Below are 24,970 nucleotides of genomic sequence, written 5' to 3' on the forward strand. Positions count from 1 at the left end.
ATTTTTTTTAGATCTATAAAAAAACGGAATATTCAGGGCTTTTTATCCAGTTCTTTTAATCCATTTATAAAAATGTATATCTAAATATTACATCTAAAATGGTCCGGCCCACGTGAAATCAAGTTGACGTTAAAGCGCCCCGCGAACCAACCAGAGTCTGACACCCCTGGCTTCCAGCCTCCCGACTTCTAATAGATTGGGCGTCTACCAATGGCGGCCATATTGGTAGGGTCGACTTTCCGCCAAAATCAACCAACGCGCAGCCATTAAAATGAAGTCCAAATTAACCCATACATTTCAATTGCTTACAGCCTTCCCACTTGTAATAGATTGGGCGTCTATCAACTATGAATGGTAGCCAAGTAATTAAGAAAAATGAGGACCAAAGCGTGGATGAGGGTCGTGGATTTGACGATTTCTTTCCAGTACAGTCATACCTCTACTTACAAATGCCTCTAGGTATGAAAGTTTCGAGTCTGACACCCCTGGTCTATATTAATCCTAAATTAGCGCAAGTAGCCCGCGGCTAGCCGTCGGTTTACGAGGACGTCCCGACAAAGTCTCTCCGGATTGGCCCGTCGACGGCATTTTTCTTTCTTTTACAGTGTGGCCCTAAAAAAGTGTTGGGTAGGACGGGGCTGACCCTGCGCATGAGACGCCATAGATGACTGGGAAATACGCAACGTTGTCTTGGCGGCTAAATGACGGAGGCCGTCAATCATTGGCCGGCACGTGGGAGAAGTAGAAAATCTTGCGAGTTTTTTTTTTAGTGGGGGGGATATAAAAATAGAAGAGGCGGCGCGCCTTCTTGATACGTCGGCGTCACCGCCTCACCTTTACAAAAAAGCCGAAGGGGCGGGGTCACGCGACACGGACGCACGCTGCCATCGGCGTGAGGGATTCGGTATTAAAAAAAAAGGAAGAAAAAGGGGAAAAAACAAAACAAAACACCACCACAAATCACCGAGTCATCGATATACGACTATAAATAGATATCAAGAATATACTGTACAATTTGGCGCAAGACATCTTCACTGAAAGATGCTTAGCGAATGTACGCGTCTCGATTGGAGCAACCCAGAACAAACATGGCCGCCAGCCTATCGAGGACCACAATCGAAATTATTTTATCACATCGTTAAATGAATCGTTTTATGTGTCAGTATTTATTTCGAGATCCATTTGTAGAGTAAAGCCAATTTTCCAGGTCATGGGGTCAAAGGTCAACGGTCACAATTATGCTTTGAATTTAGCCTGCTCAAATATTGTTTTATTTAATTGCATATATTTCAGTTTTTATTTATTTCAAAATACATATCGCAATTGTCATTTACTTTTATTTCAATTTTGATTTCCATTTTGAAATGCATATCGTCAACTTTATCAAGTACTTGTCAATTTGACTGCAAAAAATGACTTTTGGTGATTATTTAAAGAATGTGTCGCTATAGTTAACAAAAAAAACAATCATTGTTGAAGCGAATACATTTTGAAATCATAGAAAAACGAATGGAAATAAATAAATACTGACCGATACGTGGAATTATTCACGCTTTAAATTAATTTGCGGGCCGCGTGGTCCTCCGTAGGCTAGCTAGCGCTAAATGACCAAGGATCCGGTTCAAGCCAGTTTAAGCCAGTTTCAGTTGGTTCAAGCCGGTTTGAGCCGGTTCACCCTAGCCAATCCTGAGCGGAGCGCAAAAGTGGGTTGGCTCAAAGAAGAGCTTTGTTCGAAGGCGGAGAACGCTGGTTACCAAAAGCACAAAAAACACCCCCAAAATAACAACAAAAAAAGCACCAAGAAAACAATTTGCCGTCCGTGTGCAACGTGTGGTAACAATGGAGCTTCAAAAAAGGTAACACGGCAAACAAAAGAAAACAGGGCGCTTGGCGAGGGACGGACGGGGTGGTCCGCCCAAAGCCCAGCCCAGCCCGACCCCGGCCTGACCCCGGCGTGACCCCGAGCCCACGCGACAGGTACTCACGGCGGACCCTCAGTACGGCTTGCTGTCGTTCTTGGAACGCTTGAGTTGCACCTTGAGCCGCTTCATGCCGATTTGGAAACCGTTCATGGACTGGATGGCGGCCTGCGACGACACCGGGTTGTCGTAACTCACGAAGCCTGAAGGGGGTGACAAACACGCGCATCATCATAAGAGCTAAAAAACTGGCACGTGACAAAAAATGTGGACATTGACGTTCTTTTTTTGAAAATACGTGTTACAATGGATCATATAAAGCAAGGGTGTCAGACTCGGGTTGGTTCACGGGCCGCTTTAACATCAATTCGATTTCACGTGGGCCGGACCATTTTAGATATAATATTTAGATTTTTTTAAAATAAATGGATTAAAAGAACGGGATTAAAAGCCCTGAATATTCCGTTTTTTATAGATCTAAAACAATGTTTATTTTAGCTTATGTTTATATATTTTTAGATTCTACAAAATGATTTTTGAACTAAAAACACAGAAAAAATGGATTTTAAAAAATTGCAATTATTGATTTAAAAGGGGGAAAATCAGGAAATTTAATATACATCTATACTCTTCATTTGAATTTGATCCTAAAACAGAAAGTCAGCACTCATGATTGACTTTCCCGGGCCGCACAAAAGGATGCGTCGGGCCAGATTTGGCCCCCGGGCCGCGACTTTGACACGTGATATAAAGATTCAGATGGCTTTTACAGAAAACGTACTTCAAAAAATGTCCGTACAAAAGTTGTTATACAGCGTACACAATTTGAAAAAAAACGTATAAGTTCACAGGTAGTGTTACGTCCAACTTTTGATGAATTAATGAATTAACGAATGAATGACGGCGACCACTGACCAAAACACTTGCTGAGGTTGGTCTGTTTGTCGATGAAGACCTTGGCCGAGACCACGTTGCCGAAGGGTACGAACATCTGGAGGAGGTCCTGGTCGCCAAACTCTTGCGGGAGGTGATAGATGAACAAATTGGCGCCTTCTGGACCTGCGCGCCAACGGTCCAGGAGGTCAGTCCCGCTCCTCGCCATGAATGGGCCGGGCCGACTCACCTTCTTTTTGGCTGCCCGCCGCCGACACGCTCTGTTGCGACAGCAGGCTCTGGTTGTAGAGTCCCGGGAGCGCCGCCGCGGCCGCGGCCGCCGCCGCGTACTGCTGTATTCCCGAGTAGGCCTGGCTCAGCGCCTCGGCCGCGCCCCCGTTGAGCGCCGCCATCCCGGCCAGCGAGCCCGCGTTGCCGGCGGCCAGAGACTGCAGCGTTCCCAGGGACGTCACGGGGTTGACGGACGAGGCGCCGCTAGAGGTAGGGGAGGAGCCTGGCGCCGCGGGGAGGACGGGGTCAGAGCGGGCGGAGCGCCCCCCCCTCGGCGCCGAGGTGGGCCGTTACCTGAGCTGGTCAGCGCGCTGAGCGGACTGCTGGACGCCGTGGCGCCGCCCACCGAGGCCTGGCTTGTCGTCGCCGCCGCCGCCAGGGCAGCCAAGTTCTGCATGGCGTTGAGACCTGACGCGCATACGGTAGGCGGAATTAGTTTTAATGTCAATGCTTTGACATTGATGGGAGAAATCTTTTCAAAAAATATGGTTAGTAAAATGATGCATATATAGTGACTCTAAGAAAGAGTCGTTTAAGAAAGAGTCGTTTAAGAAAGAGTCGTTTAAGAAAGAGTCGTTTAAGAAAGAGTCGTTTAAGTAAGAGTCGTTTAAGAAAGAGTCGCTTATGAAAGAGTCGTTTAAGAAAGAGTCGTTTAAGAAAGAGTCGTTTAAGAAAGAGTCGTTTAAGAAAGACTCGCTTAAGAAAGACTCGATTAAGAAAGACTCGATTAAGAAAGACTCGATTAAGAAAGACTCGATTAAGAAAGAGTCCTTTAACAAAATGTAGACTACAAACATGGTAAAAAAATAAATCAAAATATTTCAAACTTTGGTACCTGAAGCGGGGTGCAGGTTGCCGAGCGCATTCCCCGTGGAGGCCGACTGCTGCAGCAGCTGCAGGTAAATCTGCACACGGCACGGGTGGCGAGCGTGGGTGACGGCGGGTGGGCCCAGTTTTGGAACGCGGCCCAAGTAGGGGTGAGCTTACCGCCAGGTACTGCGGCCCCAGACTTCCCAGGCCGGTCAGGTTCCCCCAGACGGACGCGGCGCTCAGTTGCTGCATCTGCTGCTGCAACTGCAGCGCCATGCGCTTCTGCTCCTTGTCCTTCTGCGTGTCGGCGAACTTGGCCACGATGGGCGACGAGCAGCCCTGAGCGGCGGCGGGGGGGAAATTCGGATTGGAAAAGCGCTAGCCACGGCGACCCATCCGTCGGTTAAAAGCCATGGGAAGTCACCTCCATGGTTTGGGACTGGTGCATGGACTTGATGGCCGCTTGGGCCATCTGCCTGGCCGTGAAGGTCACAAAGGCGCAGCCTGGAGACCAGGAGAGCGGATGCCGACTTTAGTGTGGCACGTTTTCAGGGCGCCGTGCACAGCCCTCAGCTCACCTCGGCTCAGGCCATCGGGGCCGCGGAGTATCCGACACTCTTCGATCTGGCCGTAGGGCGAGAACATCAAGCGCATGTCGTTCTCGTTGCATTTCTTGGAGATCATGCCGATGAACAGCTTCCTGTCTTCCACCGCTGCCAAAGACAAAAAAGTGCATGTTTGTTTTGTTTTCTTTCTTCGGGGAGGGAGGACCGTTAAAATGGTGCTAAAATTCAACTTCATTTGGAAACGTTGCCCATCAAATGATCCAAGAAAATGTTATGTGTGTGATCCATTCAATTCATTTTCATTCATCTAACGCAAGGGTGTCCGCATTAACGTCAACTCGGTTTCACTTGGGCCAGACCATTTTAGATATAATATTTAGATATTCTTTTTTTATAAATGGATTAAAATAATTGGATCAAAAGCCCTGAATATTCTGTTTTTTTTATAGATCTAAAACAATGTTTATTTGAGCTTTTTTTAAATATTTTTTTAGATTTTACAAAATGATTTTTGAACTAAAAACACAGAAAAATGGATTACAAAATGACAATTATTGATTTAAAAGGGGAAAAATCAGGAAATGTAATATACATCTATACTCTTCATTTGAATTTGATCCTAAAACAGAAAGTCACCACTCATGATTGACTTTCCCGGGCCACACAAAATGATGCGGTGGGCCAGATATGGCCCACGAGCCGCCACTTTGACACCTGTGATCTAACGAGTCCATTTTCGCTTACAAGGGTGCTCGAGCCTATCCCAGCTAACTACGGGTACCAGGTGGAGGACACCCTGAAGCGATGGCTAGCCAATCGAGATGCCACAACACAAAATAAGTCCGAGCCGCCATTTTGACAGCGGTGTTGCAGAGTGAAAGATCGCTCACGTTGCGACGACGACGACGACGGCGGCATCCTCACCGTTGTTCTTCTCGCTGTCAGCCGGCTTCATCTGGATGGGGTGGTGCATCTGGAGGCAGCAAGAGAAAAACATGAGTGGTGTACGCGTGGTGGAGCTGGCTCGCCAATACGAGACGACTACTTTGACAATATGTACCATCCTTAAGCAGAAGGATCCTATAAAGCACGTGTCAAAGTGGTGGCCCGGGGGCCAAATCTGGCCCGCCGCATCATTTTGTGTGGCCCGGGAAAGTCAATCATGAGTGCCGACTTTGTGTTTTAGGATCAGATTCAAATGAAGAGTATAGATGTATAATAAATTTCCTGATTTTCCCCCTTTTAAATCAATCAGTCATTTTTTAATATTTTTTTCTGTTTTTAGTTCAAAAATCATTTTGTAAAATCTAAAAATATATTTAAAAAAAGCTAAAATAAACATTGTTTTAGATCTATAAAAAACGGAATATTCAGGGCTTTTAATCCAGTTTTTTTAAATCCATTTATTAAAAAAATATCTAAATATTATATCTAAAATGGTCCGGCCCCCGTGAAATCAAGTTGACGTTAAAGCAGCCCGCGAACCAACCCGAGTCTGACACCCTTGCAATAAAGGATATCAAGGGTGGGAACAAATGATTTTGTATTGAGTTCATTTCTATGGGAAAAGTTGATTTGAGATACGAGCTCGGTCCCGGAACGCATTCAGCTCGTATCTCAAGGTATGACTGTATACCTAAAATGCGTTTCTTTTTCCTCATGACTGAAGCAGTCCGGCTGCCAATGACGGAACTATCATTCGCCGCCAGCTTCCCGGTTCGAAGGAATTGGACGCCGACTCACGACAAACTCATGTGGAATCACAGCAGAAAGACGACTGGACGCCACAGTTTCAATTCAAACCGGCAGCCGGTTGAATTTAGCAAACGAATGTAAGCGGCGAGGCAAGAAAATCTCCAATTTGAGGACAACGCCACTCACCCCCGGAAGAATCTTCATGTTGTGAAGAGCGTTCTGGGCCTCCAAGGCCGACTTGCGAGTGTAGTACGTGATGAAGCAGCATCCTGCCACCACACAAGGCACGCAAGGCGGTCAGCGTCCACTCCACGCCCTTCTTTCCCAGAATAAAACAAAGACCTTTGCTCTGCGGCGGGTTCTGGCTGCGGTCCCTGAGAACGTTGATCTCGTAGACGGCGCCGTAGGGCTCGAAGAGCTCGCGCAGCTGCTCCTCCGACCACGAGCGAGGGATCTGACCCACGAACATCTTGATGGCGTCCACGTCCGGTTGGTCGGGGTGGTCCAGGGACCCGTTCATCTTCTTGCCGCTGCAGAGACACAAAAAAGCCAGGTTAGCGACACGTATTTTCTTGCCCGGAAATGACGGTTTCCTTAACTACGCTAAAAAACAACCTGTATTTTTAGCAATTTTTTTTAAAAAGAAGAAGATGGTTAGGTTTGCAATATGATGACAGTCCTAAAAGTCTCTTTGCTCAGTCTCGTTTTCAAATTGTCGTCTCGACGCTATTGCATACCTGTCAACCTCTGCCGATAACTGCCCTTATAAATGATTATGATTCCCCTTACAAACCCCCCAAAAACCCTACAAACACCGTACGACGAGTCGTACGGTGTTTGTAAGGTTTTTGGGGGGTTTGTAAGGGGAATCATAATCATTTATAAGGGCAGTTATCGGCAGAGGTTGACAGGTATGCTGTTGAAACAGTTAAAACCCGGTCGTTGGCAGATTTCATAACATAACTGGCGGTCCAAAAAAGTTGAATTCAAATTCCAAGTTCGCCGTCGGAACGCGGCGAGTCGACGGGATGTGGAAAAAAAAATGTCAACGGCGACTCACACGGGACCGGAATTCAACGAGCAATGGTCCACCATCATCTCCGGGAGAAAGTCCAGTTTGAAAGACGCCATGACGCCGCCCAGGCCTACGGGACCGGGACCGGGACGCCAAAAACGGGGACGGGGGAGCTCGGCGACGAGTGGACCGGCCGCCCTCGGCGAGAAGCGCGCTGAAAACACGGGCGCCCGAGGAACGCGGTGCGGAGAGGACCAGGCGACGGCGGAAAGCCAAGCCGGCGGGATGACGCGGGGGCCCGGGGGGCGCCGTGGTCACAATCAAAATGCTGATGACCCGTGGCCTTTGTCAAGGTTTCTCCTAGGCCAGCAGATCTGCCTGCAGCGTCAGATAAACAGCGTGTCAGATTGATGGCGATAAGGCCCGCTGGGCAGCGGGAATGAAAGGAGGCCGTCCACGCAGCCGCCCCGTAATCCCCGCAAATCAGTTCCGGTTGCGCACATTTGGAGATTAAGTCGTGGCGCTGGGAACCGACGCTGACGCTCCTCCATCCCCCGATCGATTGGAAGCCGATGGCGTGGAAAATGTTTCGCCATCGGCCCTCTTTTCAGCAATTTCATGCTCTTGCGCTAATGCGCCACTCATCACAAGTTGTTTACATTTTATCATTTCAATTTTTGGAGTGACAATTTTCACTTCAGCTGAGGGGAAATAATATTTAATTACTAGTATTAGCTTTTCGAAAGGCAAAAATGGCGAAAAAAATGTGCTTTTTTAAATATTTCTTTCTTAACAAATATAACTATATTGTTAAATTAGTGTCGTGTTTGATAATTTCCTTTTTTGTGTCCAACTGATATACAAATTTATTTTTAAATACTATAAATTACACATTTCAAAGTACACTTTTAATTGTCTATCTTTTTTTTTAATAAAGAAACACTTTTGAGTTAATTTTTCTTAAAACAAACAAAATAATCTGATTTCTGTCATCTATGAAAGCAGATTTATTTATAATGTTGCACACAGCTTGTCTTTTATCCCTTTAATTACTTTGAGAATGAAAATGTGAATATTCTCTTATTTATCCATGTCTTTTTGATCTTAAAGTAAATCTGGTAATTTTGTATGGTTTTAGTAGAGAACCTAAATGAGATATTTGCCATATGCCAGTGAAAATGATAGTCAATATTCTAAACAGTTGCAGCAAAATATAGAGCCCAGACTAATAGAACTGCAAATAAATTTAAATGAGCCAGTGAATCGATTCATATATTTTTTTTAAATGACAAACAAGTGCCGCATCACATCTTGCCAGTTTTCAATAAAGTTTGTAGACCCTTTAAAGCCACTTCCGCCTCAGCAGGTGACATCACGTGCAACCTCCATTCGGATATAAATAGTGAGAAAACGCCAAGTGATCTATGGTGTTGAAGACTATTGAAGTTGAGGCCACAAACGTCAAAAGTCGCCTCCTCGTCGTCACATTGGCGACAAGTTTGACAGTCAGCTGCGAGCTGCGCGCGCACCTAGCACAGGCTCGGCTAGGCTAGCACGCTAGCTCCCACCAACAAGGCTTTCTTAACTGTAAACGAGCAACTTACCCGTCTTTTACGCCACAGTTTATTTGGCCTGTTTTTGGCTGAGAGCAGGGCGCCGTGTTGGACGTTGGCCGGCAAATGTTATGTTATGTTGTGCTGTACACTTTCAACCGGACAAGTTTAAACAGCCTTTTCTCTCCACTTGAGGGATTGTGACAGCTAGCGGTGTTAAAATGGCCGTCAGCCTCTTCAGGTCGGGACCACCACTATTCCACCCCTTCTGTGGGGGGAAGGGGTGACGATCCGAAATAACTTTGGACGGCTTCATTCGTTCGTAATATGTTTAGTTTTACTTATGAGCAATAATTTCTTTAGGTTAATTGGGTGTTAAGAGTCGTCGTTAAGGTGGAATATCCCCCCCTCTTAAGTGGCAGGTGGTACGATCCACCGGCAGATGTGTTTTTGGTCTTTTTTTGGGTTGGTAAAATGTCGCCACAATATTACAAAACTAGCCAGTTAACTAAAACCAATTACCAATATGTTTTCAAATATTTCATGATTATTTTACTAAACAAAATGTATATCAAATAATGGGTACATGTGCTTTCTCTTCATTGTTGTTTTTGTTATTTTCATTCATGTCCAAGCTATCAACGATAGTGTTTTTTTGTATTAGCACCACCGGTATTTTTATTATTATTACTGAATTGCTGCTACTGGCATACTGATATTTACATGGAGTCGTAGCTATAGAAAAGTGTGTACTACAGCGCTCTGCGTTTTAATTCTACTTTCATTCCGACTTCTCTTTTTGCCCACCTGTTCGAGAAAAAAGGGTCTCAATGAGTCACTCAGACAATCCTTCCAAAAATAGCTACAGTATATTTAGACTGCAGTTATCACTTTATTAATATTGCAATAAAACAGTATCTCAATCCCCAGTTGAGAATGATCATGTTTCAATGGCACTGACCAGACATTGGACGTCTCTCGCCGTCAATGGCAGTCATTAAGTTAATTTTGGGCACAAATTGAGCTGTTTGAGGGGTTATCCTTTAAACAGTGGGGGCGGTGAAGCACTAAACGTACCCAGCCTAACGGGAAAAGCGAAAGGAAAAACATTGATAAGATTGACAGACCCCCGCCCTTTTTTGATGATGTCACGTATCTGAGGCGTCCGTGAACGCACCTCGGGAAGTCACATGACAGGCAGGCGTCGCTCTCGGTCTGCTCTGACACCAAGCTAACTTGCAATAATGGTAAGTCGCACCGAACGGCCTCATTTCACGGACACGGCCGTCTTTCTGTAGCGTGAGTGTGAACTAAATGGCCCAAAAAGGTGGACGAACATTTTATTTGAGTGTTGCTTGAAGACTTCCGTCATGGAGATGGAGGCTAGGCTAGTCTATGCTATGCTATGCCGAGTTGAAATATGCTAAGCTAGGCTAACAGCCGATACAAACTCAAAAGGAAAAACGTTTAAAATACAAAATATGAACGTTGTGGTCTCTTAAATGCTCTTAAATTGTGGTATTCTTTGCGTTTAAGGGGGAAGTCTGTTTTTTGTGTCATTTTGGTTGTAGCGTAATGCTCTTCGCCGGGTGGATGCTGTCAAATGTTACCGTGTCACTTAGTTATAGTTGCTTAAATTTCAGTAAATGTCACTGTCATGTTGCCAGAATTATGTTTGCAAGTCACAGAAAAGAGCATAGTTACCTTATGTAAAGTATACCAGTATGTTTGCTGGTGGTAAAATGGAAGTGTTTGATGAAGAGCATCCAAGGCGTCCTTCGTATTTCATGTGCGTTATTTGTGTAAAATCTGTAAGCTTAATTGATGAGACGAAACTGTAAAAAAAACGTAGTAGAAAGCTGTAGTATTGTTATTTCAGTTAACTTATGGCAAAACTAATCAGTGTTTAAATAACTTTTTAAATAATTGGTCGCTTCATGAATAATTTCCACTAATATACAGTGATACCTCTACTCACAAATTAAATGGTTCCAGTACTTGTTTCGTAACTTGGATTTTTGGTAATATAGCAGCATTTTACATTGAATGAGCATAATATATTTCACAATATTTAATACTAGCCCTTTAAAAATGTATACCAATTTTATATGAAATTTCTCGGTCTCCCTAATTACGGCTTGCATGATGGTTGTACAAAGCACAACTGTACATATATATTTAATAGTAAAATTGTTCTTTTAAAGCCGACCACACAGCAGTCTCCGATGGACGAGCAGGAGAAGCTTCTGGATGAAGCCGTGCAGGCGGTCAAGGTGCAGTCGTTCCAGATGAAGCGATGCCTGGTAGGACCACGTCAAATCGTCATTTTTTTCGGCCTTCCTTGACTTTGTTTCTTCTGTGCACCGGCAGGACAAGAACAAGCTGATGGACGCGCTGAAGCACGCCTCCAACATGCTGGGAGAACTGAGAACGTCCATGTTGTCCCCTAAAAGCTACTACGAGCTGTGTATCCTCAAATTTCAAGCATTAGGCTGCAGGTGCAAAACTCAGATGGTGGTCCACCTTAGCCCAGGTGATGCGCAGACATGGCCATCTCGGACGAGCTGCACTACCTGGAGGTCTACTTGACGGACGAATTTGCCAAAGGTCGCAAGGTGGCCGACCTGTACGAGCTGGTCCAGTACGCGGGAAACATTATTCCCAGGCTGTGAGTGGAGAATAATGTCAAATATTTGGGAAAGAGCATCAAATTTTGGCAGGAAAATTAAGGAGCGAAAAATATCACTTTGTTGTGCTAACGCACAGGTGTCAAAGTGGGGGTCCGGGGGCCAAATCTGGCCCGCCGCATCATTTTGTGCGGCCCGGGAAAGTAAATGATGAGTGCCGACTTTCTGTTTTAGGATCAAATTAAAATGAAGATTATAGATGTATATTATATTTCCTGATTTCCCCCCTTTTAAATCAATAATTTGATTTTTTTAATCCATTTTTTTCCTTTGTTTTTAGTTCAAATAATTTTGTAAAATCTAAAAATATATAAAAATATTTTCTGTTTTACACTTTAATATGGTACATAATCAAAGAAAAATTTGGTTTCCTTTCGCAATGAAAAACAAATGATTAAATAAACGATTTTTAGTTCAAAAATCATTCTGTAAAATCTAAAAATATATTTTAAAAAGCTCAAATAAACATTGTTTTAGATATATAAAAGATGGAATAGTTAGGGCTTTTGATCTAGTTCTTTTAATCCATTTATTAAAAAAACTGGTAGAGAAATAATGTTGAAATATGTGATGACATTTTATTGAATATTAGGAAAAATTGAGCAACATTTCAGGTGAGAATTTTTTTTTAAAAAGTGCAGGGCGTCCATTTTTTTTAGATATATTTTACAAAAGAAATGACTAAAGACAAAAAGTTTGACGCAAGAATAAGAAAAATATTGGATAAAAATTAGGCGGCAGGGGTGTCATTAGATACATAATTATAAGAAAAATACAAAAGTATTATTTTTTAGAAAGAAATAGAAAATAATATTTGACAAATGACTATGGCAACTACGCAACTACGGAGCGACCAGTCCAAATTTAGTAAGTTTCCACTTTGTTTTCTTTAGCTACCTGCTGATCACGGTGGGCGTGGTCTACGTGCGCTCCTTCCCTCAGTCTCGGAAGGACATCTTGAAGGACCTGGTGGAGATGTGCCGCGGCGTGCAGCACCCGCTCAGGGGTCTTTTCCTCAGGAACTACCTGCTCCAGTGCACCCGCAACATCCTGCCCGACGACGGCGAGCAGACCGAGTGAGTCCCGTCGCCACGCCCGAACTCTCCGTCCGCCTGCCCGTCGCCGCGCCCGACTTCCATTTTTTTCTCGGTGTTGCCCTCGGCCAGAGGCTCCGAGGAAATGACGGGCGACATCAACGACTCGGTGGACTTTGTGCTGCTCAACTTCGCCGAGATGAACAAGCTGTGGGTGCGCATGCAGCATCAGGGCCACAGTCGAGACCGGGAAAAGCGCGAGAAGGAGCGGCAGGAACTGCGCATCCTGGTGGGCACCAATCTGGTCCGCCTCAGCCAGCTGGAGGGTGTCAACGTGGACAAGTACAAGCAGGTAGGCCCGCAAACCCTCAAATTTCGTAAGCAGAGGTTTGCTTTATATGTAAATTCTCTCATTCCGTCCATTGTGCTCACACAACTGCCAACTAAACCATATGTCAAAGTGTCGGACCGGGGGCCAAATCTGGCCCGCCGCATCATTTTGTGTGGCCCGGGAAAGTAAATCATGAGTGCCTTGTGACTTTCTGTTTTAGGATCAAATTCAAATGAAGCGTATAGATGTATATTACATTTCCTGATTTTTCCCCCTTTTTAATAAATAATTATCATTTTTAATCATTTTTTTCTGTTTTTAGTTCAAAAATAAATAAAAATATTTTTAAAAAAAAAAGCTAAAATAAACATTGTCTTACATCTATAAAAAACGGAATATTCAAGCCCTTTAATCCAGTTCATTTAATCCATTTATAAAAAAAAAAAATCTAAATATTATATCTAAAATGGTCCGGCACACGTGAAATCAAGTTGACGTTAAAGCGGCCCGCGAACCAACCCGAGTCTGACACCCTTGATAAACCCTTTAAAATTGGTCAAAGTGTCCTAATTTTGTATGAAAGATGTGAGGAAACAATGTCCTAATTCTTCTTAGTTACTTGGCTACCATTCATAGTTGATAGACGCCCAATCTATTAGAAGTGGGAAGGCTGAAAGCGATCGAAATGTATGGGTAAATTAGGACTTCATTTTAGTGGCAGCACGTTGGTTGATTTTGCCGGGAGGTCGACTCTACCAACATGGCCGCCACGTGAGACCTCGACCTTGTGAAAATGGCGTCGCTATTTTGGGACATAGTGGCGTCTTGTCCGTTTTATGTCAACGTTTTTCTTGGTGCAGGTGGTTCTTTCCGGCGTGCTGGAGCAGGTGGTCAACTGCCGAGACCCGCTGGCGCAGGAGTACCTGATGGAGTGCATCATCCAGGTAGTACAAGATATCCAGTCCTGAGGCTCCGCCCCCTGCCCCGCCCTTCCTCCTCATCCTGCTTTGCTCAACGCCAGGTGTTCCCCGACGAGTTCCACTTGCAGACCCTCAACCCGTTCCTCCGCTCCTGCGCCGACCTTCATCAGTACGTCAACGTCAAGAACATTATCATCGCCCTCATCGACAGGTAGGGTTCCGTCCATGGGCCGTCCACGAGCGTCCACGGGCGTCCACGGACGGACGACTTAGCGGCCCACGCCTTTCCTTCCAGACTGGCGTTGTTCGCCCACCGCGAAGACGGACCCGGCATTCCGGCCGAGATCAAGCTTTTTGACATCTTCTCCCAGCAAGTGGCCACTGTTATCCAGGTACTCATCAAAAGGAAATCTACCGTATTTTCACGACTATACGGCGCATCGCATTTTAAGCCGCAGTGTCAGTAACGAGTGCTATTTCTGTATTGGACACACACAAAGGACGCACCGTTTTTAAAGACGCAGCCAGGCATGGCAAAACATACACCAGCTTAAACATACACGATAAAAACACGTTTTTAAAAAGGCAACGGAAGCAAAACTGAGTTGGGTTGTACTTTTGTTTAGCCATTTTACAATGTACTCATGTCATCATCACCTACAAATCCATCAAAAACCTCATTTTCTGTGTCCAAATTGAACAATTGTCCAAATGAGTCATTGAAAACGCTGACTTTTATACGTTCGTCCAGGCGGCCACAATCCATTCGCAAATAGTAGCTAGCGTAACTAGCCCGGTGCTGCCTTCCATGCTTCGTAAAGATGTGTTGATGTCGATGTATACAGGCCACAATCCATTGGGTGTATTGACAAAATAACTACATATCCCAGCAGCCACTGCGAAGTACTTTTTCTAAGGGGAAATAGTAGAGTCGGCAAATGTGATCTTTTTAACTCTTTCTCAATGATTAATGATTAAAAATGAAGGTTAAAAAAAACCCATTATTTTTCTCCAAATGGCAGTCGCGGCAGGACATGCCGTCCGAGGACGTGGTGTCCTTGCAGGTGTCCCTCATCAACCTGGCCATGAAGTGCTACCCTGACCGCGTGGACTACGTGGACAAGGTGCTGGAGAGCACGGTGGAGATCTTCAACAAGCTCAACCTGGAACAGTAGGTGTCGCGCGACTCCGCCTCCCCGTGGCTCCGCCTCCCGGCGGCGTTGAGACTCCGGCCTCGCCCCGCAGCATAGCCACGAGCAGCGCCGTGTCCAAGGAGCTGACGCGTCTGCTGAAGATCCCGGTGGACACGTACAACGACGTCTTGACGGTGCTGCGGCTCAAGCACTTCCCGCCGCTCTTCGAGTACTTTGACTACGAGTCTCGCAAGAGCATGAGCTGCTACGTCCTCGGCAACACGCTGGAGTACAACACCACCATCGTGGCGCAAGAGCAGGTCAGATGGACCCCCGTCGCGCTCCCGTGTCCTCTCACGTGTACTCACTCGCCCTCTTTTGGCCGCCCGGCAGGTGGACGCCATCTTGAGCCTGGTGTCCACGCTGATCCAGGACCAGCCCGACCAGCCGGCGGACGACCCGGACCCCGAGGACTTTTCCGAGGAGCAGAGCCTGGTGGGCCGCTTCATTCACCTGCTGCGCTCGGACGACCCCGACCAGCAGTACCTGGTGAGTCGCCTCGGCCGCCGCCGCCGCCGTGTTAAAGAAATAGCCCTAATTCATTTGTAATTGCCTGGATCTTTCATCGACAGATTGTTTTGTTTTTTTAATTAGAAATTCGGTTCATGATAGAATGTCCACCACAACATAGACAACTCCATTTTTTTAATTACCGTATTTTCACGACTATATGGCGCATCGTATTTTTAGCCGCAGTGTCAATAACGAGTGCTATTTCTGTATTTTAAACACACAAAGGACGCACCGTTTTTTTTAGACGCATATATATTATATATGAATATCGAACCGCAATAGCGCTGGCTACCGGAAGCAGCCCCAAACTCTATTTCCTAATATGTGAGAAATTATGGTAAATGCTGGTTGGTCCTCACATGCCTGCACTGTGGGGAGGGACATGCTAATGGCTCTCTCTCCCTTAAATAGACGGTACAGTAATTGGCTGGCCCCTTCGGGCTTGGACTATGTACTATATACCGGCCCGGGAGATTATTTTTTTTCGCACCTCGTCCACGGGCAATCACAAAACGCTTAACTTGATGCAGATCCTCAACACGGCCCGTAAGCACTTTGGCGCGGGCGGGAACCAAAGGATCCGATACACGCTGCCTCCCCTGGTCTTCGCTGCCTACCAGCTGGCTTTCAGATACAAAGAAAACGCCTCAACGGTAAGCCTGTGCTTGAAACGGAATGTCCCGCACAAGAAGCCTGCGTTCTGCTCTACTTAAACAAGGCCTCTTGTTGTTCTGCCTCATTTTAGGACGACAAATGGGAGAAAAAGTGTCAGAAGATCTTCTCGTTCGCCCACCAGACCATCAGCGCGCTGATCAAGGCCGAGCTGGCCGAGCTGCCTCTGCGACTCTTCCTGCAGGGGGCGCTGGCGGCCGGCGAGATCGGCTTCGAGAACCACGAGACGGTGGCTTACGAGTTCATGTCGCAGGTAGGCTCGAAGGACGGAACGAACGAACACACGGACGGACGGACGGACACCCCTCCCCCCTCCCGCAGGCTTTCTCGCTGTACGAGGACGAGATCGGCGACTCCAAGGCGCAGCTGGCGGCCATCACGCTGATCATCGGCACCTTCGAGCGCACCCGCTGCTTCGGCGAGGAGAACCACGAGCCGCTGAGGACGCAGTGCGCGCTGGCCGCCTCCAAGCTGCTGAAGAAACCCGACCAGTGTCGCGCCGTCAGCATCTGCGCCCACCTCTTCTGGTCCGGACGCAGCAGCGACAAGAACCAGCAAGAGGTCAGGCCCATCCCGTCGTCTCCCCGGGCCTTCCCCTCTGAGCCCCCCCACCCCTCACTTTTTTGTCCCCCCTCAGATCCGAGACGGCAAGCGCGTGATGGAGTGTCTGAAGAAAGCGCTGAAGATCGCCAACCAGTGCATGGACCCGTCGCTGCAAGTGCAGCTCTTCATCGAGATCCTCAACCGATACGTCTGCTTCTACGAGAGGGAAAACGACGCCGTGAGTAACCCGTCCCGCCCACATCCGTCCAAAAATCAAACAGTTGAACCAACGGGGGTTGGGCTGTAACGACAAGCACCTGACTGCAATCCACTGATTCCACTTGTTACATACTGCATTTACTTGCATATAAGTTGCCCCACGTATAAGCCTCCCCCTTAAAATTGCCTTAAAATGGTTGCATTTGACAATTTATCACATATAAGCCGCCCCCTGATTCCCAATTTTCACCTGCATATTCATGGTTTTAATCGGGAGTACAAATGTGTCACTTTGAACGGAAAATATTAAGAAAAATCATCACATATGGTATTTCTGAGATACTATATTAATCGAAAGCATATTATTAGGGTCAATATCATAAGGAATCAATTCATACAGTTATGGTTGTTTTCTTACTGCAAAATAACCAACAAATGTAAATGTTACTTTACTGACATCTGTTGGTGAAAAAGAGTATAGCAAGTCTTGTGCGCATATAAGCCCGTACCCTTGATTCAGTCATTTTTTAGTTACAAATACGGCTTATATGCGAGAAAGTACGGTAGATGTTCAAATTTGGGGCTAACGAGGTCAAAGGTCATGTGGGTCGGACAGGGAATTTTAACTCAAAACTTTTACTCAAACCCCCCCATTATTTTATTTTATTTTAAAAATCCACTGGTTATTTTATCTGTCCGGAGAATGACATAGTAACACAATAAAAATAGTGCATACATTTTAAGTCAGCTTTGAAATTATGTGAACATGAGAAGCAATGTAGACATAAATACTGAATGTTGAATGAAAGATGTCACTCAATAGTTAAATCAATCCAAATTCAAATATAGTTAAGTTGAAATGAAGGGTTCTTCATAAATCTAGGCGTACTATACTAAGCAGGTTGAATGATTAGAGAATGTGTGGAAATTAAAATGACAATCCGTATTGCAATGCATGAAAATGAATGAATGCAAAAAAATAGGAATTTAAATCAAAATTACAATGAGTGAAATCATTTTTGTTTATAATTGGACCCAAATTAATCAGTCAATGTTGAAAAAAAAAATCATTTGGAAAGACTAAACTCATTTAATGACGCATTTAAGGACTTATTTTCCGTCCGGCGTTTCATTGTCGCCACGCGTTCGTCGTCTTCGGCTCCAAATGACCCGGCTTTGTTTTTTTGGGGGGGGACGGCAGGTGACGGTGCAGGTTCTGAACCAGCTGATTCAGAAGATCCGGGAGGACCTGCCCAACCTGGAGGCCGGCGAGGAGAGCGAGCAGATCAACAAACACTTCCACAACACGCTGGAGCACCTGCGCCTGCAGAAGGAGGCCCCCGAGGCCGAGGGGCCCGTCTACGAAGGACTGGTCCTGTAAAAAAAAAAAAAAAAAAAAAAAGGCCGCCCCCCCCAGGAGCCCGTCCGTCTACCGAGGACAGCTCCTGTCAAAATGGCCGCCGCCTGCTCGCTCTTTGTCTTTAACTCGCTTCCTTTGTGTCCACCAATGTGTCGCCCGAGTCCCGCCTCCCCGATCACGTGACCGCGTCCGACCGTTAGCGCCACAGCCACCGAACCCGACCCCGACACCCCCACTTGTAAATCGCCCCTGTGAAAAAATCCCAGACCGTAGGAATTTCGCTCGTCATTTATGAAAATACAATTAAAAAAATTACAAATATGTTCTTAACAATCTATACTTGCTTTTGGTTCATTTTGCATACGCACTGTATGGATAGAATAAAGGATTATGCTTAATATATGATGTGTCCTGTCTTTTCTCCCGGGAAACTTGGAGTCTGGATCCGTTTGGACCGGGAGCCCTCAAATGAATTGAATTGAATGATTTTATTATCATTATAAAAGTATAATTAGATTTAAAGCTTCACCCAAAGTGCAAAAATACAACAACAAATACATACACTGACGGCAAGAGACGTTCAATTCCTTTATAGTGGGAATTGAATGATTTTATTGTCATTATACAAGTATAAATAGATTTAAAGCTTCACCACAAAGTGCAAAAACACAACAACAAATACATACACTGACGGCAAGAGACGTTCAATTCCTTTATAGTGGGAATTGAATGATTTTATTGTCATTATACAAGTATAATTAGATTTAAAGCTTCACCACAAAGTGCAAAAAATACAACAAATAAATACACTGACGGCGAAAGACGTTCCATTCTTTTATAGTGGGAATTGAATGATTTTATTGTTATTATACAAGTATAATTAGATTTAAAGCTTCACCACAAAGTGCAAAAACACAACAACAAATTAATACACTGACGGCGAGAGACGTTCAATTTTTTTATAGTAGGAAATTTGACAACCAGATGAAATGGATCAAACGTGAATTGGTGATAGTCATTTAAAGTCAGAGCAGCTTTGGACGTCTTTCATCGTCAATGGCGTTGACGAAGTTTAAAAGTGTAAGTTTCCCCCGATTGTTAGAACAGTATAAACATTCTTCAAACGCAAATATTGAAATTTGGACTTGTTTAAATAGCAAAAAGACTCCAAAATAGCAGAAACGTCTCATTTTCCGAGCCTCCGTGAACGCCACAAAGCCGCTGGAGGACGTCGAGTGCGCACGCGCACAACTCCAGGAGCTTGAATTATTACTTTTTTCTGCTCTCTTTTGGGATTTTATCATTCGCTCCGCCGGTCGGGGCGTCCATTGTACTCAAAAATTGACCTTTTTTCGTCTTTATCTAATGGGACTTTTTATTTTTAATGTTTTTTTTATTTGTTAGAGGTAATGTGAGGAGTAGTTGCGAAAAGACGAAGGAGGCGAGCCGTTTCGGTCGTTGTTTGCAGTCGGACTATGTCGACAAATAAAACAAAGAAAGTCAAAATGGCTACGAAATCTTGTCCCGAATGTGACCAACAGGTGAGGCAAAATGTCTTTTAATTTCCATTTCCGTTGGTGGGATTTGGGGCTTTTTTTCTGGAGATTGATATTCTGGCGTTAGCTGAGCTCGGATGGCGGAAATACGTCCGCAGACGTCCTATTTTTTTTTCTTGCTTCGGCTCCCCAATTCGGAGACAAAATATCTCGTCAATGACGTCTTCTTTCGGAGCATTCAAATATTTGCTCTTTCATATTTATCTGGAAGCTCATATTTCCCCCAAAATAAATATTAGATCATTTTTTGAAAATTCCACGTCGTCGAAATGGAATGTAACCTTGATAGCTCGTCGTTCAAATGCCCTCAAATGGCTTATTATTTACTCCAAATTAGGATGATGAGGCACTCGCTAATTTTGTGAAATATCAGAATATTGGATTAAAATTATTGGCAAAAAATTGTAGATGGCAGTTTGTGCATTCATCTAAATTATTGAATTGAAATTTGTTGATTTTATGTTAAAATAGGATTGTTATTCATTTTGAGGACCAGGAAAAAAAATTAACGTTGATATTAAAAATAACAAAGAAATGGGGGTCAATTTTTGGGGGTCTATTTTTAATGAGATAAGAAAAAATGCATATTTAAAAAAAGGAAAATCAGAAACTAAAAAACATAAATTTGAAAAATACCAAAATAATTATTCTAACATTTAAATAAATAAATATATAATAAATAAATATATTAAAAAAATAACTAAAAATCTATTTTTATAGCACAAAATCCGACATGAATATGTTTATTTAAAAACGTTTTACTATTTACTATTTTTTTCTTAAACGTGTTAAAATTAACCTCATTTAAAGAAACACAAATTTAAAAAATATTACATATATAAACAACAGCATAATTCTGTTACATCAAAAATCCAGGAAAAAAATCACAAAATATAATGGAAGATTTGCTTTTGTTTTTTAATCGTACAAAGATTTTTTTAAAAATGGGAAAACACCAACGTTTTTATTTTTAAAAAATGCAATGTTAACATCATATAAAGCATATGTGTCAAAGTGGTGGCCCGGGGCCAAATCTGGCCCGCCGCCTCATTTTGTGCGGCCCGAGAAAGTAAATCATGAGTGCCGACTTTCTGTTTTAGCATCAAATTCAAATGAAGAGTATAGATGTATGTTAAATTTCCTGATTTTCCCCCTTTGAAATCAATCATTGTCAATTTTTAATCCATTTTTTTCTGTGTTTTTAGTTCAAAAATCATTTTGTAAAATCTAAAAATATATTTTAAAAAAGCTAAAATAAATATTGTTTTAGATCTATAAAAAACTGAATATTCAGGGATTTTAATCCAGTTAATTTAATCCATTTATTAAAAAAAAAAATCTAAATATTATATCTAAAATGGTCCGATGTATATTCAATTTCCTGATTGTCCCCCTTAAATCAATAATTTTCATTTTTAATCCATTTTTTCTGTGTTTTAGTTCAAAAATCATTTTATAAAATCTAAAAATATATTTAAAAAAATCTTAAATAAACATTGTTTTAGGTCTATAAAAACTGAATATTCAGGGCTTTTAATCCAGTTCTTTTAATCCATTTATAATAATAAAAAAATCTAAATATTATATCTAAAATGGTCCGATGTATATTACATTTCCTGATTTTACCCCTTTTAAATCAATCGTTGTAATTTTTTAATCCATTTTTTCTGTGTTTTTAGTTCAAAAATCATTTTTTGTTTTTTTAATGACTGCAAACAATTGAATGCATGGACAACCTCGATGTCAACTTAAACGTTTGCTTCCTGCCCTCGCCTCATTGGCTCAGATTCCCGTGGCGTGCAAGTCGTGCCCGTGCGGCTTCGTCTTCATCAGCAGGAAACTCCTCAACGCCAGACTCAGCGAGTGCTCGTCGGCGAGCGCCGCCGGTGAGTGCCGACGCCCCCCCCCCGAATTCGCCGTCCCCCCATTTCGTCCACCCGCTCAAACGCCCCCTTCCGCAGACAAACTGGCGTCCAAGCGGCGACGCACCGAGCGCGTCCGCCGCGAGCGCCCGGACGGCGGCGAGGGGGCGGACGGCAGGAGGCCGCGGCCCAGGAGCAACAGCCAGTCGGACCCCGTCCGCCGGGGGCGAGGGCGACCCAAGACGGTGGGCCTCAAGAAACACGACGAGGAAAAAGGTGGGCTGTTTTTGTCTGTTTTTTTCGGCGCCGGCGCTTATTTTTGCCGCTTTTTTGGGCCTTTCAGACAAACAAGAGAAAGAAACGGACGTGTACGCCGGCCTATCGGACGAGCGCGCCTTCGTGTTTTCCGTGGCGTTGGCCGAGATCAACCGCAAGATCCTGGCCCAGACGCTCATTTTGTAGCGCCCCCTGGCGGAAAACGGACACAAAACAAACAAACACAGTTACAGAAATACGTATACAACTATTATGGATTTTTCATGGTGGCGATATTCCTTTGAAAATAAATTGTTTACAGAAGGAAAAAAAATATGTCATTCTCCGGAGAGATAAAATAACCAGTGGTTTTTTTTAATGAAATAAAATAATGGGGGGGTTTTGAGTTAAAATTCCCTTTCCGACCCATGTGACCTTTGACCTCGTTAGCCCCAAATTTGAATATCTACCGTACTTTCTCGCATAAAAGCCATATTTTTAACCCAAAAAAATGATAACTGAATCAAAGGTGCCGGTTTATATGCGCACAAGACTTGCTATACTCCTTTTCACCAGTAGATGTCAGCAAATTAACATTTACTCTTTGTTGGTTATTTTCTGTTTTGCAGTATGAAAACAACCATTACATAATGGATAAATTGATTCCTTTTGATATTGACGCTAATAATGTGCTTTTGATTCATACATATCTCAGCAATAGCACGTTTCTTAAGATTTTCCCTTCAAAGTAACACATTTGTACTCCCTATTAAAACCATGAAAATTGGGAAATTGTAAAATTCAATGTTTTAAGGCAATTTTACGGGTGCAATTTTATACGCGGGGGCATCTTATATGCGAGAAAATATTCTCATTCATATCACTTCTTGCTACTTGTCACGTTTTGCATGATTCGCCCGCCAGAGGGCAGTGTTGCACACGCGTGTATTAAAACGTCCTTTAAAATCCAACACCACAATCAGGTGAAAGGCGATTGATTTATTGAGGGTTAATTTCAAAATGCTGCGGTTTTCACCGTTTTGATGGCTTTTCCATAATATATTTATTGCTACAAAATTGTCGCCTTGAAAAAAAGGGCAAAACTCCAGTTTTGGCCAGCCAGCCATTTTATTGCTAATCGTTAGCTTAGCTTTGAGTGGAAAAAAAGACGTTTGTCTTAGTGGATGACAAAAGACAAACTCATTGGTTCGTGTGGACGGCGATAAACAAAGCATTTAAATTCACACGCGATTGGACCTCAGGATTCAGCTGACGCTCGTGATTGGCCGTTGACTGGCGGCCCCGCCCCTTCGGAGGTCAGGTCAGACTTCCCCTCCACCGAGATGTCGTTGACCTCTGCCGTAAAAACCTTTTTTTTGACCGATGAGTCAAACCGGGAATGGCTTTGCAGCGCCTCGTAAACGGCGACCGATCAAACGTTGAACTTTGCTAAAGTCCAACTTGGAAGCCGGCAAACTTTCATTTCCTTTCGACGGGATCGAGAAGCGCAAGCCTGGTGAGTGCCTGCCCTTTTTTCATTTAAAAAAGTCACTTTTTGGGTGAAATGCAACAAACTAAAGTCGCGAGCTAACATTGACAGCCAATGCTAACGTTCCTTTTAAGCTTGAAAATACTGAAATCTGTCTTTTTGGATCTTCCCAAGCAATCCATGGGCCTTGCAGACATGTTTTGGGGGTGCTTGCTCCTCTTCCTCTTCCTCTCAGGTACTTAAAAAAAGAAAATCACCTACATTTTTTTTAAAGCCGTGTTTTTTTCCACAATGATGAAATAATGCACTTTCAGGGCTAGCTTGCGCCTCGGCCGATGACGAACAGGACGAGGAGGGCCGGCCTCGGGTGACGGAGGAGCAGAAAGAATACCTGCGATGGTTTTATCGCACCGAGGATGGTAAGAATCCGCCTGTCAATCAAAAAATCGGTCAAAAAGTGGTTTAAAAATGGCGATTTTTGATTTTGGCAGCCACACTATGGAAGTTCGCGCTGCTGGGTTTGGCCTTCGTTTGTCTTCTGGTGGGTTTTCTCTTGCTGGGAATGGGCGCCATGGCCAGCAGGTAAGCTAATGCTACTATGCTAGCTATGTTTTTGAAATGGAAGGAGAGAATGAAAAGATTTTCATGGAGAGATTCTTTTGTTTTGTTTTACAACATATTTTTTGGCAAAAAATATTTTTGCAATCGATGGCAATCCGTTTGAAGCGGGAGGGTTGGCGGCAGAAATACGATTGGACGTGTAGCGTAGTCAATGGCAAGCAAAGAGTGAAGGTCATCCTGGCGTGTGCAGGAACAGGAGGAAGATCGCCAAGTACAAGGCGGCGGTCAAAGGTCGAGACGAGGGCAACACGGAAACGGCCGTCGCCGTGGACACCCAAGCGTGCAACGGCGACGACTGCAAAGCGGGGAGCATCGTGGTGACCTGGAAGGACGGGAACACTTCCTGTTTGTACGCCGACACCCCCGCCGAGGCGGACGAGGGGGCGGAGTCTCCGGTACCGCCGGACGAGTACAAGGACGAGGACGGGGGAGACTCGCGGATGTGACGCTTGAAACGGCACATTTAAGGACAGCGGAGGTGGAAATTGTGCCCAAGGATGATTTTTTAATATAATTTTTTCCCACTTTTTTATAACGAGAAATATCTTGTAAGCGGAAAACATCACAAAATGATGGAGTGAATGTGTTCTCGAGATTGCAAATTGGCGGCCATTGACGTCTGTAGACGTTCAATCTGCGATAAATGTTAAATGAGTTAAATACACCGATCAACGGCAATATACGTCTAAAATAAGAGAATGACTCATTCGGAATAATTTTCTAAAAACACTATACGCTCAGGTTTTATTAAATTGAAGTCAACAAAGATGAAAGCCAACATGACGCATCGAAGTTCAAGGTTGAAGCGACTTCATTTGTTTGTATGCAGAATGCAATTCTCAATAAAGAGTGCCTATTTCTGAATAATTGTCTTTTTATACGCTCTATTTGTCTAAGTTCAAGTCAATAAAGATGAAAGCCGAAAGTGACTTCATTTGCTTCCATTCAGTACGCGAGTGTTCCTACAGGGGCGCTCAAACAACGAAATCTGAA

The 24,970-nt window shown here is 44.1% G+C and overlaps 4 protein-coding genes across 5 annotated transcripts; 3 read left to right on the plus strand and 1 right to left on the minus strand.

The window, feature by feature from the left end:
- Positions 1 to 389: 389 nt before the first annotated feature.
- Positions 390 to 8,943, minus strand: celf1 (cugbp, Elav-like family member 1). The gene is made up of 13 exons (XM_077595184.1): positions 8,774 to 8,943; positions 7,215 to 7,547; positions 6,497 to 6,684; positions 6,341 to 6,423; positions 5,384 to 5,432; positions 4,472 to 4,606; positions 4,318 to 4,397; positions 4,071 to 4,232; positions 3,919 to 3,988; positions 3,378 to 3,491; positions 3,043 to 3,306; positions 2,835 to 2,978; positions 390 to 2,122 (listed from the first exon to the last, which is right to left on the minus strand). The coding sequence occupies exons 2-13, from the start codon at positions 7,283 to 7,285 to the stop codon at positions 1,995 to 1,997; spliced, it is 1,488 nt and encodes a 495-aa protein (XP_077451310.1). The 5' UTR covers positions 7,286 to 7,547; positions 8,774 to 8,943; the 3' UTR covers positions 390 to 1,994.
- An 880-nt stretch (positions 8,944 to 9,823) lies between these two features.
- Positions 9,824 to 18,596, plus strand: vps35 (VPS35 retromer complex component). 2 transcript variants are annotated; one of them, XM_077595146.1, is made up of 17 exons: positions 9,824 to 9,969; positions 10,927 to 11,025; positions 11,093 to 11,189; positions 11,267 to 11,390; positions 12,303 to 12,485; positions 12,576 to 12,795; positions 13,635 to 13,718; positions 13,796 to 13,905; positions 13,990 to 14,086; positions 14,717 to 14,865; positions 14,940 to 15,147; positions 15,221 to 15,376; positions 15,931 to 16,053; positions 16,146 to 16,325; positions 16,394 to 16,633; positions 16,710 to 16,853; positions 18,036 to 18,596. In XM_077595146.1, exons 1-17 carry the CDS (start codon positions 9,967 to 9,969, stop codon positions 18,213 to 18,215), a joined length of 2,397 nt encoding a protein of 798 aa, XP_077451272.1. In that variant the 5' UTR covers positions 9,824 to 9,966; the 3' UTR covers positions 18,216 to 18,596. The 2 variants fall into 2 exon arrangements, with proteins under 2 accessions (XP_077451272.1, XP_077451273.1); XM_077595147.1 differs by lacking the exon at positions 9,824 to 9,969 and adding an exon at positions 10,018 to 10,049.
- Positions 18,597 to 19,405: 809 nt separating this feature from the next.
- Positions 19,406 to 22,345, plus strand: c2h16orf87 (chromosome 2 C16orf87 homolog). Its single transcript, XM_077595183.1, has 4 exons — positions 19,406 to 19,735; positions 21,537 to 21,636; positions 21,712 to 21,888; positions 21,956 to 22,345. Exons 1-4 carry the CDS (start codon positions 19,670 to 19,672, stop codon positions 22,072 to 22,074), a joined length of 462 nt encoding a protein of 153 aa, XP_077451309.1. The 5' UTR covers positions 19,406 to 19,669; the 3' UTR covers positions 22,075 to 22,345.
- An 873-nt stretch (positions 22,346 to 23,218) lies between these two features.
- LOC144070739 (organic solute transporter subunit beta) lies at positions 23,219 to 24,906 on the plus strand. Its single transcript, XM_077595182.1, has 5 exons — positions 23,219 to 23,383; positions 23,531 to 23,591; positions 23,671 to 23,775; positions 23,848 to 23,938; positions 24,168 to 24,906. Exons 2-5 carry the CDS (start codon positions 23,537 to 23,539, stop codon positions 24,421 to 24,423), a joined length of 507 nt encoding a protein of 168 aa, XP_077451308.1. The 5' UTR covers positions 23,219 to 23,383; positions 23,531 to 23,536; the 3' UTR covers positions 24,424 to 24,906.
- The last annotated feature ends 64 nt before the right edge of the window (positions 24,907 to 24,970 follow it).

Source organism: Stigmatopora argus, chromosome 2 (assembly GCF_051989625.1).
Source record: "Stigmatopora argus isolate UIUO_Sarg chromosome 2, RoL_Sarg_1.0, whole genome shotgun sequence".
NCBI lineage: Eukaryota > Metazoa > Chordata > Actinopteri > Syngnathiformes > Syngnathidae > Stigmatopora > Stigmatopora argus.